Source organism: Limulus polyphemus, unplaced genomic scaffold (assembly GCF_000517525.1).
Source record: "Limulus polyphemus unplaced genomic scaffold, Limulus_polyphemus-2.1.2 Scaffold516, whole genome shotgun sequence".
Taxonomy (NCBI): domain Eukaryota; kingdom Metazoa; phylum Arthropoda; class Merostomata; order Xiphosura; family Limulidae; genus Limulus; species Limulus polyphemus.
This window is the reverse complement of record NW_013666126.1, coordinates 21,347-37,711: the sequence shown is the minus strand read 5'-3', so window position 1 is coordinate 37,711 and position 16,365 is coordinate 21,347. Positions and strand designations below refer to the sequence as shown.

Here is a 16,365-nt window from a genome sequence, read left to right as displayed (position 1 = left end):
AGACATTACTAATTATATCAGATAATGTAGAATTTAAGTTAAGACTGGTATATTAAAGATATAATGAAAGAACGTTACAATTTATTAGCAGATAATTGAGGATTTAAGTAAGCTGGTATACTAAAGATATAATGAAAGAACATTACAATCTATTAGCAGATATATGAGGATTTAAGTAAGCTGGTATATTAAAGATATAATGAGAAAACATTACAAGTTATTATCAGATAATTGAGAATTTAAGTAAGCTGGTATATTAAAGACATAATGAGAAAACATTACAAGTTATTATCAGATAATTGAGGATTTAAGTAAGCTGGTATATCAAAGATATAATGAGAAAACATTACAAGTTATTATCAGATAAGTTTCTAGAAATGTAGCATACACGTTAAAGCAACATCATATATCGATCCTCTCTTTCTTCTATAGAACTGTTAATTTACAACAGACACATTTCATAAGAATTCAGCATTTAAATGACCGTAAAATTATTAATATATATTGATATTTTCTTGTTCTACGCGTAGGAAGTTGCCTAATGATCAGCCTACCAGACTGAATTCGAGGGTCCATTGTTCGCGCCCTACACTTTGGGGTGCTTTTGTACGAGTCACTGTGAAATCACACTATTCGATTAGAGTAATCCAGGACTTGGCAGTGGGTGCAGTTGACTAGCTGTATTATCGGCTCAGAAAACAGGGACAGCTAGAATAGCCTTGGGTAGTTATACGTAAATATGTGGAACAATCAGTTATACTTTCCTATACATAAGGTTTACAGAGATCTTATAGTTTATTGATAAATAGGTTTCCTAGTAAGCTGGCATATGCATCACAAGAAACATGATACACAATGAACGTTTTTTTTTTTCTCTGTGGGATTATCGTGGCCATGTGTTCAGCTAACTGACATCTGAAACTCCATGGTTCGCGTCCTCTTGCCGCAGAATCTCTTATGTCATCTGCTGGAAGCAGATTATTCTTAAGAGATACAAACTGTAATTGCTCTTTTCTCTAAATACTTCCTACTTGAAAAGCTAAAAAAAAAAATCTGACATTTCTTACTTATTATGTTTATATAACTGAAGGCGCTGCGATTAAATTTTATGTATATAGTTTACAGCAAGATGAAACGTTTGTAACATATATTATCAACCATGTCGGAGTTTTAAATCAGGTACGATTAAGTTTCGAATGCATAGTTTACAGCAAGATGAAACGTCTTTAACGTATGTTAACAACCACGTTGCAGTTTTAAATCAGGTACGATTGAGTTTCGAGTGCATAATTTATAGCAAGATGAAACGTCTTTAACGTATATTATCAACCATGTTGGTATTTGAAATTTGGTACAATTAAGTTTTGAGTATATTGTTTACAACAAAATGAAATATATATAACGTACGTTAACAACCACGTTCCAGTTATAAATCAGGTACAATTAAGAACTTTAAATATATTTAACGTACGTTAACAACCATGCTCCAATTATAAATCAGGTACAATTAAGTTCCGAGTACACAGTATACAGCAAAATGATACATGTTTAACGTATGTTGTCAACCATATTCATGAATGGATATTTCTACGTCTTCCCTTTCCATGTTGGGGTTTTTAGTTAGGCGTATTCATGAATGGATATTTATACGTTTTCCTTTTCCATGTTGGAGTTTTTAGTCAGGCGTATTCATGAATGGATATTTATACGTTTTCCTTTTCCATGTTGGAGTTTTTAGTCAGGCGTATTCATGAATGGATATCTATAAGTTTTCCTTTTCCATGTTGGAGTTTTTAGTCAGGCGTATTCATGAATGGATATTTCTACGTCTTCCCTTTCCATGTTGGAGTTTTTAGTTAGGCGTTTTCATGAATGGATATTTCTACGTTTTCCGTGAGAGAAATTAATGAACTTGCATTTAATTTTTCTGCAATTATCTGTCTCACACAACTAGTTTACATGTCATTACTTTGATCGATTTTTGAAATTCATAACTTAGTTTAATGGAAGAATAACACGCATCTGTTAGATTCACAGGTGTGACTTATCATCATATATAAAACCAAAAATTGGAACACAAAAAAACATGTAATAGGCACTTAAAATAACTGAATATGTTGCAAAAATGCAATGATTCAATATTCTGATTTATTTACTAAAAATAATCATTAACGCACTATAGTGTTTTTATCCACAATAAAATTAAAGAAACCTGTATACATAAACACACTTGACCTAGGCACGAAATTTTGGTCTTTCCTTTTAACACATTGAATGTGTTAGTTAAAGTGCAGCAATACAAAAATATAAGGAGATCATTTATCATAGGTTTTTCATAACAGCCAGGCGGTAGCCCTGCGTATGTCAGGATGGTCCGAATTGTTCATCGAAATGGTATTTTAAATATCTCCGCAATAGGTCATCAGAACTTTACAATACTATACAGTGTTTTCTTTGATAATAATTTATATGCACTGGCTGAGCCACAAGTTCTGGAAATGTCTGCAAATATCATAGCAAAAAGTTTGAATTTCTTGTTCTTCTTTCTTCTGCTTTTTTATTACATGACAACTCAAAAACCAAAACAATGGTGTCAACCAATTTCACTGAGGTAACATAGTTTCCAACGGAGTATCCACTTTTATAAGTATTATTAATAACTAGTAATAATTTAATAAAATTATAATTTTAGTGTAAACGATATTATCATTGCTCTTTGAAGTTAGCTTTCGTAAGGATATGTGTTGTTCCTAAAGCTTAAGTACAGGGTGAAACGGGAATTACCAGCCAATAACAGATAAACAATAAATATTGAAGTTGGAACCTGCAAACAAGTAACGAAAAAACAATGGAAACAAGATAGTAAGGATGGCATTTACATCACCCCTACATAATAGCACAGGCACACAGTGTAGTAGAATGTTAACAGAAAAAATAGGATAAATTAAAGTCAGTTGTGATTGAATAGTTATATATATTGCTATATATTAATTCTTGCTTGTACTGTTATGTAGGAATGATGCAAATGCCATTCCTACCATCTTGTTTGTATTGTGTTTGATAGATTAATATCAGCCATCCCTACATTTACTTCCTTTTTTTGAAAAGTTTATTCTTTACTTGTATACTAAGGTATATCATTCCCTTAATTAATCTGCCCACGGCTCAAACTTCGTCAGTGCTGATGCTTACGAGAAGTTTTAGCGATGACGATAACTTGGTTAATGTTTTGGTTTTATTAAAATACTGAACAATAAGAGTCGTTAAAATTATGTATCTATAACAAAATTTCGGAATATATTTTATATAGATTTTTAGAAATAACAATGTTTACAAAAATAACAGTATTTTATGTCAATAGAAACATCTCCGAGTTTTCTCACATTTTCAACGAAGGTACAGTAAAGGTAATCTCTTATTTTATTCTTGAAATTTCATTCTTCGGGGTTTATTCAAGGTTGTTATTTTAGTTTCTTTATTTCACCTTTCACCCACGAGGGTTTTACATTCAAAGATTTGATCTTAAGGATTAGCTTAGACTTAAAAAACATAGAAGCTCGAAATAAATCTTGTTCATCACTCTTTAAAACAGATCATAATTTTAATCAACAATAGTTGTGTTTTTTTTTTACTCTGACTATGTTAATTACTCAAATGTTTTCTACTATAATCGCAAATATTTCGAATTACTTTCCATTTTACTTTCAGGATTCACAATGTGTGAGTGTCTGAGGAAAATATTTCAAATTACTTTCCATTTTACTTTCAGGATTCACAATGTGTGAGTGTCTGAGGAAAATATTTCAAATTACTTTCCATTTTACTTTCAGGATTCAAAATATGTGAGTGTCTGAGGAAAATATTTCAAATTACTTTCCATTTTACTTTCAGGATTCAAAATATGTGAGTGTCTGAGGAAAATATTTCAAATTACTTTCCATTTTACTTTCAGGATTCAAAATATGTGAGTGTCCGAGGAAAATATTTCAAATTACTTTCCATTTTACTTTCAGGATTCACAATGTGTGAGTGTCTGAGGAAAATGTTTCAAATTACTTTCCATTTTACTTTCAGGATTCACCATGTGTGAGTGTCTGAGGACAAACTTTTTTTATTTTACTGTTGACAAACTTTTTTTTTGTTTTACTGTTGGCTTGTGTTTTATCTTCATGTCTATTTTAAAAAAGATGTTATCCTTGACGAACCTTCCTCTCCGTTTCTGCCCAAGTTGCGAATGAACACAAGAAAGGAAAGCGCAGTTATTATCCTTAGGCTATGACCTATTACTCACTCTCAACTGTAGTGTATAACTTATTTGCATTTTTTTTCTTGCATACTTTCGACGACGAACTAATCTTCGTACAAATGTTCACTTTTGTTCACACTAATGTCTAGAACTACATCGTATCACACGTTTTGCTGTGAAGACACATGAATCGGGAATGAATTAAATACTCAGTATTAGCTTGTTGTGACGTCATATTAGTTTATTGTACTCTACATAAACCTAGAAGTTTTATGGCTGTCGATGTGCTTTTTATACTTTTCGAATATTTGGTGTAAAATAAAAGTGTCAATTTTAAAATACCTCATCATACGCTCTCAATGTCTTTCATCTCATATCGATTTAATTTCAAGGTGCTTTCTATCACCTTAGTGTTTTTACTCATTAATTTGTACAGGCTGTTAACTGCCTTTTTCAGCAGAAGAAATGCAGCTGGTTTAAACCTTGAACTAATTATTTATTCATGTAATATGTTACTAAAGTTACTCATTCCATTTCTAGCTTGTATTTCTTCAGATTTTATTCGATGAAAACAGCTCCTTCTATTCCTCGTGTAGAACAGTATCATGTACATGTGTTAAAAAAGAAATGTATTATATGTGGGTTGAACAAAATGGAGAAATCAAAAACTGTTTTAGACGAAACTATATTATTCTGATTTTATTTCTGGTTTCTGCAAATGTGTATAGTTTATTAGTGTATGCCATATTTCAGCCAAATGAGAAAACAAAAACACGCATCACTAATATTACTCATACACACGATACACATTATGATAATCGCAACTGTGGTGTCGACAAAAACGAGCACACTTTAATCGATTATAATAAAAGTATACAGTAAAGTTTATGGAATATTGTTTTAAGACAAATATTAAATTATAGGATAAATCCACAACATCATATATCTTAGAAATACGACTTGATCTGCCGCGACATTGTCCTTAGAATGTTTGGCATAATATTTGGTTAAGAAAAATTTGCAACAAATATATAGGTGTATTGAGTGACTGTTATAAGTACGAATTTTAGATGCGCTATATATCAAGCAAAGAATATAGATTAAAGTTTGTCTAATCCCTTACATATAGATAGGTACACATTAAAGTTTGTCCAATCCCCTACACATAGATAGGAACATATGAAAGTTTGTCCAATACCCTACACATAGATAGGTACGCATTAAAGTTTGTGATATGCGTCAATTTACTATCGTTTGTTACAAATGAGTTTTTATTTCATCTGTCCAATTCCATCTAGAATATATATATATATAGAAAGATAGATAAATAGATATATATATATATATACACATTAAAGTCTGTGATATGCATCAATAGGAAATTTTCATTAGTTACACGTCGTTGTATATTATATGTGGTAGTATTCCGAATCATAAAATATTTATACGTTTCTGAAACTAACTTGTATATTATTACTATTTCGAAATTACTTACTACGGTGTTGATATCGCTCACGATATCTAAAAGTTGGCTTAAGAATTGCTTGATTAATCGCCTGTCTATCTATCTATCTGTGTCTCTAATGTTTTAAAGAGAGATACAACTAGCAATTAGAGAGTATCGCCGAAGGCTGAATAATAAATTCAAATTAGCATTTCAAAGTAAAAATCAGAGATCACCACACTGATTTATTTATATAAGTGTGCTTGCTATCGCATATAGCTAGAGTTTTCTTCCAAGGGCGTTTTTTTTTCCGACAGTTTTCCAAAGAGTAGTGTATTAACTATCATTCTAAAGACCGCCGATTCTTCGTCAAAATGAATGCACAGTTTTATTGCCTTTAAAGAAAACTACTAAGCAGTAGGCGATTCTATACAAAGCCTTTATCAGAAATTCAGAAAATCCATTACAGTTTGCCCCGAGAAAACTAGACTAAGAGCATTTTCTTTCTAAGACATAAATGAGTTCCATTTCCTTACGGAACACCTCCAAATGCCTTTGATAGATATTTCAATTTCTTTACCAGAAAGTGTAGAACTTTAGAGTGAAGGTCACGAGTCAAAGCTTTCTAGGTATTGCTGTGTTAAAGTATCAAAAATTGAAGCTCCCATGCAATTGTCGAGCAGAATTCATTATACCACAGGTTTTCCGTAATTAGAAAATCGAAATTAGTTCTGAAAAGATACAGCTATGGTACTATGATCAACAGCAATCTACCCCTGAAACTGATGGAAACGAGTAATAAAAGCTTTCGTCAAAGGTCTTGATAGGTTTGTTGTAATTAAGCAGTAACAAGGGGAATAAAAGATAGAAAGAACGAATTTTTGAAGGACGTACTATGGCGAAAGTTGGAGCACTTTGGAAAGCTCTTGTCTTTTTTTTTTTCACTGAAAGGTAAACAGATTGTGTGAAATACATGAAGAATATTTTGTGTTCTAAAATAAAACAGCTATTAAATTACGTGAACTGATGATCCTTATTATAGAATAAATAACACTGGAAATATAAAAACTCTATGTACAGACTTACACACTTACTTGGAATATCAGGACAGCATAACAGACTTATATACACGCTTGGAATATAGCATAACAAAACAGATTTATATACACGCTTGGAATAAAAACTAAAGGAAACTAAAAATTCTCACATCTGTGGTTTGTTTTTAATTTCGCGCAAAACTCTCAAAGGTTATCTACGCTAGCCGTCTCTAATTTATCGGTGATAGACATCTATTCAACAATATTCACCGCCAGATCTTGGGGTACTCTTTTACCAACGAAAACTAGGATTGACCGTTACATTATAACGCACCCATGATAGCGAGTCGAGCGTCCTAAGCACCAGAACATGCCAAGACGGCTCACTGTGTTTTTTTTCCAAATTCTTCAAAACCCGATTATTGGCGCCATAAGAGATTTTGTTATGTTTGCACTTCTATGATGAAGATGTACAAGCTAAAGGTAATATAGAATTTGGTCTCAAACATTAACCATAATATATTTAAACTTTTGATTTATAAGAAAACCGTTTAATGTAATTAAATGCTCATAAATAAAGGGTGCTGCCGTTAACTATATCCTTCTCTGTAAAAAATCTATCCATGTTTTATGATATTGTTTGGAATTTGGATCAATACCATAGTGTTCCTTTTCACATAACAAGCTTTTCCTATTAACTAGCAGACTTGTAATAGTTATAAAATATTAAGATAACAAAACTAATAAATACAATTCAGAATTGCGTTGTTTTAAAGGTTTTTGCTGTCCAAATATAGAATAATGTTTTCACAAAAATCAATACTTATATCTTAAAACACTAAACTAATTATGTTTATGTCATAATATAAATAACTGTTTAGTTTAGATATTAGTGATTATTTTATTTTGTGAGTGAATATTTTATTGTTGTTTAGTAGTTTTTGTTATAATAAAAGTTAAAAGCAGACGATTGTAGGAAGTTGTGTTTATAATTCATTGATGTTGAGACTATCAAACGTCGCGTGCTATATATTGGCGTCGAGAATATAGATATTTCTAAAAGGCGGACAGACGTTAAGTGATAGCGATGTAAATAGTGTGAGACAACTGGAAACAACAGACAGACAATAGCAGAAGAGAGGAAAGTTACAGGCAAGGAAAAGTTCGGCGTGAAGTTAACTCCAGTAGAAGTGATAGACCTAACGATTAACATAAGCATAACGCTTAATATGTTAGAGCAGGGGTCTCCAAACCATTTTGGACAAGGGCCGGGAGGTAGATCTTTTTAGGCGTCGCGGGCCAGAGGGGTCGAAGTAAAATTAAGTAGGGATGCATACATGACCAGATTAGGATGGCTTTTGCTCAATTACGTTTTATGTAATATTAGAAAATTATATTATTACTTTAATAAACTGTTGGCGGGCCGGATGCGGCCCGTGGGCCTTAGTTTGGAGACCTCTGTGTTAGAGTAAGACTAACAGTAGAAAAGGAGATAAGAATCATTTATTCTTTCAAAGCGTGGTTCTAAAGAAATTGAATCAACTTGGGTACACTTTGACAAAAGGAACAGAGGATCTTTAGAAGAAAGAAGACCAAACGATTTTGCTAACTCGCGCCACAACTGTAAGTGAATCACACACAGAATACTAGTGCAATAGTAATAGAGAAGATAGTTCCGCTTGTCAACTGAAATTCTTAAGTAATTAAATAGGCCTAAGTGGACTTTTTACAACAAGAAGAGAACTATATATGAATAATACGTATGATACACCTGTAATCTCTATAGTGTGAATATATATATAAAAATACATTATTTGAAAACAAGTGAAGTGCGTGCTGTTCTTTTATCATTGAATTTATCGTCAACAAGTCACAGACAGCTACGGTAGAAGAATCACAAGTCCAACAACAACGTAATATAAGTAAACGCCTTTTAATTGACAACTGGCTACCAAACCATAACCACAAAGGTTTGACAGCTTACATGATTAGAAAAATTAAACTTGTTTTGTCCAATGCTACTTTCATCAATAAATTAGATACTTTTATTCATGGTTTAGGCCTAAGAAATTTGGAACTTCGACTAGAAGGGTATCTTCTAGTCACGCAAAAACTTATATCTTGTTAATATAAATCACACCAATAAGAAGAGGCGAAGGTCTGAGTCGTGCGTGGTTTTAGTTGATAGTACTTATTGGTAGGTAAACAAATTTGGATACGTAGGTGGGTAAGGATAACATTTTAGGCCCAGAGACAGCTCTGTGAAACTAGAAAAAATCTCTTGATCCAAGAAAAGGTAAATATTCCTTTGAGCCTAACAAACCCTTAGAAACCAGGCAACACCATGAGACCATAAATATATGTTTCAGGTCAGAAACAGCTGTTGGCAGTAATCCATATATTTCAGGAAGCCTGGCTAACTTTAGAGCTCAGAGATAATTCTTTTACACCACGCAACCATTTCAGATTAAAATATAATCCTATGAGACCAGAAATCTCTTTGAAAGCAGCTAATATTTTAGACCAAGAGAGAATGCTCTGAACCTAATAGTATCTATTTCAGCCCGAAAATAACTCTTTAGGGCCAGAGCAGTCCTATGAATACATTTGATATTTGAGTCCAATAGATCAGCTATCCCCTTGAAACCTAGAGGTAATATATTGAGCTCAGAAACAATTCTTTGAGATTAGTAGGTAAGCTTTGTCCCAAGAAAGGGTAGTTAAGCCATTTTAACTTACATATAAACCTTTGAGATAAGAAAGAAATTAGATTAATATGTAATCTTTAGGCACCATTTAACACTTTAAATTGAGGAGAGAACTATTTTAATCTTAAAATAATCCTTGGAGGTAAGGTAACCATTTGAACTCAGGATGCAACCATCTGAATTCATGAGATAATCCTTCGAAATCAGGAAATATAGCTAAAATATTTAAATAAAGAAATTATTTAAGAAGAGTTAATATTTTCAAATTAGGAAAACCTTTTTAGACTAGATAAATATTTGAAATAAGGCAGTATGTCCTTGATCGGAGAAAACATGACTAGTCTTTTTGTGACCAATTAAATCAGGAAACATCTTTTGAGACCAAAACACACACATTAGACAGAAACTGTATGTGGCTAATCCCTCTCAGACAATCCTTTAAGACCAGGTAATTCTTTGGGACCAAGAAGTGACCCTTTAAGATCAGAAAATACCCCCCTCCTCCATAGAATACTGGGAGACAGTGCTTTGAGTTCAGAATATTTTTTTTATATATAACTATTCGTATAAATTTCAAAGAAACTTTGAGTCCATAAAACGTTCTTTGAATCCTAGGGATAATTCTCCTGAAATCAAGAGATATCTCTTTTCGACCAGTAAATCTTTTAATCCAGGATACAGATAAAACCATGCATTTGAGATTGAAATGAACCCTTGATGTCTTGAAGATAACTCCTTGAGCAAAAGGAATAACTCTTTGAACCCAGTTGCTATCTTTTGAGCCCAGCTAATTCAATAAGCTCAGCAGATAACCCTTTGGGGCCAAGAAATTATTCTTTGAGATCAAAAACAACCAGTTAATCCTAAAGACAACCCTTTGAATGCAGAATTTTCTTGTCAGGATTTTATGTACCTATTAACTATGTTTTTAAAACAATACAAACTAGTTTTATCAAAATTGCACTTGGTATGCATGTTCAAGCTCTGATTTCATTAATAAGTGATTGGTATACTGTTACTTCAAAATATAGCTTGAACGTCTTAGTCATAACTATGGTATATATTTGTTGAAAAGCTACTTACCACCCCATGTAAATATGGTCCTAAGGGATTTCTAAAGACATTATCGTGAAGTCTTATACAAATTGTTACTAAGAATTGTTTCTTGGCTCAGAGGACTGTCTTCTGCGTTCAAAGAGTTGTTTCTTTCTTCAGACGGGGCATCAAATTCTCATGGGATCAAAGAATTATCTTATTCTCTCAAAAGGGATTTATCTCCTGGGTTAAAAGGGTTAGATCTTTCTCATAGAGTTGTCCCCCTTTTTTGATGAAGGACCTATCTTCTAGGTTCAAAGCCTTTTGGTTTAAAGGTTTGTTTATTAGGCTCAAATCGTTACTTTCAAGTCTCAAGGAATGCCTCCTAAACTGGTTTCAAAAGGTTTTCTCTGGGCTCAAAGTTCAAAGACATAATCTATGCATCTCGAGATTAAGAAATTACTTACTGATCCTAATGAGCTTAAAGTAGTTCGTTCCGTCCACTTGTAAATCAAAATCGGCTTATTTTCTGAGTAGTGCTGTTTGTTTTCGCTTTTGAACACCTGAACTTGGATCGTCCAGTAACTTCTGATTTACTACTTTTAAAGTTTAAACCCTAACGGTTAGTAACAACTTATATTTGATAGCCTCAGTAGATCTCATAGAACTCCTTTTTCTTCTTCAGCGTGTGTGTAGCTTATCTTGTCGTTATGAGAAAGACTGTACCTACTATATTCTTAAGTAATGATCTCTTGCAATATACTAACCACTAATTAACCAGACTAGAGCTTGAACACTTTAAGTGTTAAGTACAACGCTGATAAGATATATTTGTTTTTGCTTCAGAAACGCAAGTAATGGGAGGACATAACTTTCAGTGTCAGTTTGGTTTTCCCCAAGAAAAACTGCTTGGAGATTATTATTGGTCATAAGAAAAAAAATGTAATTGGCAAAAATGCAGTTCTTAAAGATCATATATATTTAATCTGTATAGTTTCATAAATAATTCCATTAATACGATCCCATCGAAATAAACAGGAATAGATGGTGTAAAAAAAGTCGTGCCAATATGGAATATTAAGCTTATTATGATTTTTTGATGCTAGCTATATTTTATAAACCTTTATACTTTAATTACCCTCAGTTGGAAGCTTATAAACCTAATTTATTTAGAATCAGAACGGTTTTGTTTACATATTAACAATGATTAAAGAAGTTCGGTCATGCTGAACTACGTTTTCTTAAAAAAAAACATAAATAAAAAGTTTAAGCCTGACTACACACTTATACAAATACAGAGTTGATAGAATATTAAAATAATTAGTTGGTTTAATATAAGACACTTACATTCATACTTCTTACATAAATGCAAGTGTGTTAGTGTGCTAACAGTACTAATTATAACCAACATAAGAATATTTCTCTAATACAGTTTTGTTGTGGACACAAATTTTAAGAAGCAAGCACGTGATTTTGCTTTCGTGAAAATAGGGTTATATCAAAATTAAAACGTAAAACAAACGAAGTTATACAATGAATTATTTCAAAATCACCTTTCTTCGTGAATAAATAACAGATACAGTGAACTGGTCATTATATAAACACTGAGAATCAGCTGAAAATCATGAGAAATAATGTAAAAATAAAATCTGCGTATTTATAATTATAATGAGGTATTTTGAAGAGACACTATATAGATAAAATATTGATTAAGTACACATGTTAGTCTATGTAATAAGTACCATACGAAATGAGTTATTACAATATTCATTATATTTCATTTTATTATAATAGTGTCATCACTCAACTATTTAGCTGATTTTATTTAATAATTTAAATGACCAGTATGGCTTGAAATAGTTATCTTCATCGGGATTCGGTCCATGTTTTGGACCAAGGAGGGTCAGGTTCAGCGTAGACCTCTTCCTCCCTCTCGGGAATTGATATTTTGTTTGCACTTTTAATGAATCCTAGGTAATAACCCTCGTTACGTTGTTGCTGCACTACTCAGAGTATGTTACATTTTGTCCATTGTCCGCAGTTTTAATTAACATATCCTTTTCGTGCCATGTCCGATTCATGGGGTAATATTTTCACTAGCTTCACTTATGTATGATCGCACTATTAGTCTGTGTTTACAATACAGTTCCATTTAGCAGTCATACACACACAGACATAATCCTATTTTTTCATATAAAACCCTTTTAAAATAGAGCTACGTTTGTGTCTAGGATTCAGTTAGCCTAGCACTGTTTGGCCTGTAAGATTCTTATTTATGATATTTAGAGGGGAGAGTTACATAGGACTTCGTTCATCATGTATTATGTAACTTTCTAGTTTGCTGATTAGTTCATTTTTATTATTCATAATTCAAAATATCTATGAAAAAACAGCAAAAGCAAAATGTGATAACCACTAACCCTATAAACAACATCGTAAATTCAAAGTGTGCCTAGCAGATCACATATATACATAAGCAATATAAAGTCCAACCAAACATCCCTATAGAAGCACATTATGATCGTAAAGTATCAGAAATGTGAATCACAAGTACCAAGTGCTACTGACAGAATCTCTAAAAAAGTACATCATTACAAATATACAATACGAAGCAGGTTCATAGTGCAAACCAAATACTCATAAAAATATATAACACATACAAAAGTATAACCTACAAACTCATCAGTAGCATCAAGTACAAAGTACAACCTGAAAATACGTACTAATGCAATAAAAATTCCAAATATCATTCAGAAAGTCAGTACACCACAAGCACAAGGCGAAGACGGTAATTTAAGCACAAGTACAATGAACGACTGACAAACGTCATTAGGATGTAACACAAATGCAAAGTATTAAGTTTAATCCTGTAAATATAGTGTACCATTAGTTAGACATACAATTTACAGTCCTCCAATACAGCTTTAAAATAAACGTAATTCTTGAGAGACTTAAGATACAACAGTACCATTAACAAGTAAAACGGAGCAGCTCAATAAAGGTACAAAGTACAATACATAAGCTTATATAACAAAGTACAAAATTTAACCGAAAACAAAATATAGCTAGTATGTAGTACAAGGACAAAATGCATCTCTAAAACACAACAAAATATAACTATAATGTTGTACATGGACAAAGTGTATCTCTAAAACATAACAAAATATAAATGTAGTGTGGTACAAGGACAAAACGTATCTTTAAAACGCAATAAAATATAAGTATAGTGTGGTACAAGGACAAAGTGCATCTTTAAAACAATTATATTTGTGCGAAAGCTTTTATATGTTCATCATAATGTTTTTTTTTATTTTGTTACGTTTTCGAGATGCACTTGTACCACATTATACTTATATTTTGTGGTGTTTTAGAGATACACATTATCCTGCCACACTATAGTTATATTTTGTTGTGTTATGGAGATGCACTTTGTTATTGTACCACATTATACTTATATTTTGTTGTGTTTTAGAGATGCACTTTATCCTGCCACATTATAGCTATATTTTATTGTGTTTTTGAGATGCACTTTGTCCTTGTACCACAATATACTTAAAATCTGTTATGTTTTAGAGATGCACTTAATCCTGCCACATTATAGCTATATTTGATTGGAGTAACTATAAATTCAGTTAAAAATAGAGCACAGATACACATTTTAACCCAAAAACCATGCTTCGAATATAGAGCCTACAGTTCTTACCCGTTTCTCTCCTAAAAACACAATAACAACAGCACTGAAATGTAATAAAGCTAAGAATTACTGCTCGCAAAATATATACACAACATATGCTGTAGATACAGGTTAAAATTTTCAATCTCTGTTGTATGAAATGTAACTTTATCTCCAAAAGTGACATTTTGGTGAGCTTTTTAACTGACGCAAAACGCAATAATAGAAATTATGTGAGTTAAGATATTTATTTTTCAGCAGGTGGTAGTGACAGATAGACAGCTTTATCGTAAAATATTATACTAGTCTTTCTTCATTGCATCTTACCTGATAACATTCTAATTATTCTGTATAGAACTGTTAACCGTTACCCAATCGAAGCATATTTTACAACCGTATAAATAAAGAGTTAAAAGAAAATAATAATCAACGTCACTTACCTTCTTCTACAAACATTAAAACAATTATGAGCACAACAGCTGGCAGTCTACCTGTTCTTCCTTTCTGAGCAGGACTCATGATTAGCATGGATTTTAAAATAAACTTTATTGCATTTACTAAGACATCGTGATTTTGTCAGAAGTAAAAGATGCTCATAAATTCCCCTTTTTCGACAAAGAAACAAATTAAAGAGTTATAATACGTAAATTGGTCATATCCTTCTGAAATTCAAAATTATGGAGAGTGATTAGGAATATGTTGGCATACAGTTTGCCATCTTATTAATACAGTTTTTGCCATTTAAGTTTTATCGGTTCTGGAACTGTTGAAATACGGAGTTTTGGACACTTGCTTCTTTGCTCACCAAGACTCATGCTGTGTCTGAGTAAGCTTCACTACACGTCGAACGTAGCAACCAAATATGGTCGCATTGATCTGAGCTACAAGAAATTGGAGCGTTTTTTCTCATCAGCGGAATTGGCGGGAAACAAGTAAAGCCACTGACGATAACACTGGAAGTCTTGAACAACTATGTAATAGAAGTGATTCCTTATTTTTAAACTAATGTTACCAGTAAGAAAGAAGAAAACAATATACCCATAGTAGTTAATTAATAGTATATCATTATAGTCCTTTACATTTGCGATCAATATAACTCCAGAACATTTCACAGCTTAGTTATAAAACCAACGTTAGTTAGTATATAAGCAGTTGATTTGGGTAATAAATATATCAAATTGTGACAAAATTATTAGTATTACACATTTAAGAGCAATATACTTCAGTTAACCCATATGCAGTCAACTACGAAAATCTATAAAATTATCAAACATATTTGTTCTGTAGTTCAAATGTATAGTAAACTGTAAAATAATTTTAAACTTTTAAGTTAGTGAACCATTACCAATGGATAGTTCATTGTTGTTCTGGATTTTGGCTTTTTTTATATAAACGTATGTTAAACTGTGTGTGTTCTTTTTTTTAGTTCAAAACACAAACGGATATCTGAACTCTGTCCACCGCGTGGAATCACACCTAAGATTTTAGCTTTGTAACTCCCGCTGACCCACTGAAGGACATGTTAAGCTGTAAAATAATTTTCATGTTTACGTTAGTAAGACATTACGTGTGGATATTTTAGGTGTTTCGGACTTTTCCTCAAAATCTCTAGCCGATTAGATCAATGTAAAAGAAGTTATTAGATTAACTGAAAAATTAAGATTCAATATATCAAATTTTCAACAAGGACCATTGCACCATGATTTGAGAAAACTTCTCAGTTTTAAGTAATTAATTCAGTCTTTGTTCGCACTATTGTTTTAGGCACACTGGCCTGATAAAAGTAGAAATATTTAGTCTTGTCAAGCGATAATCTATCTAAAAAAAAGTCAAATCACTTTATATTATATTCATAATTTCTGGCATGTTATTATTCTGAACAGGTACGAAAGTAAATTCAATGACGAGGAACCCACTTTGAGACTAATAATGGCTGGAGACGGCTTGAGTGGGTAATGAAGAAAAACTTTAATATAACAGCAAGTACGAAAGTAGTCATTTTGATAATTAGGTTTTAAAAGCCATTCATTTTTCTCTGTCTCTAAAGGCGGCCCGGCATGGCCAGGTGGTTAGGGCACTCGACTCGCAATCTGAGGGTCGCTGGTTCGAATCCCCATCCCACCAAACCTGCTCGCCCTTTCAGCCGTGGGGGCGTTATAATGTGACGGTCAATCCCACTATTCGTTGGTAAAAGAGTAGCCCAAGAGTTGGCGGTGGGTGGT

General features: G+C 32.4%; 1 protein-coding gene across 2 annotated transcripts in view; it reads right to left on the bottom strand.

Annotated features, from left to right (window-relative positions):
• Positions 1-14,899, bottom strand: part of LOC106458792 (Down syndrome cell adhesion molecule-like protein Dscam2) — a 172,640-nt gene extending 157,741 nt beyond the window's left edge. For both annotated transcript variants that reach the window (XR_002610440.1, XM_022385131.1), the window contains exon 1: positions 14,584-14,899. Coding sequence is in view for 1 of the 2 variants with exons in the window: in XM_022385131.1 (XP_022240839.1) it covers positions 14,584-14,671 (88 nt within the window). In the remaining variant the exon portion in view is untranslated. The remainder of the gene's footprint in view (positions 1-14,583) is intronic.
• Positions 14,900-16,365: the final 1,466 nt, after the last annotated feature.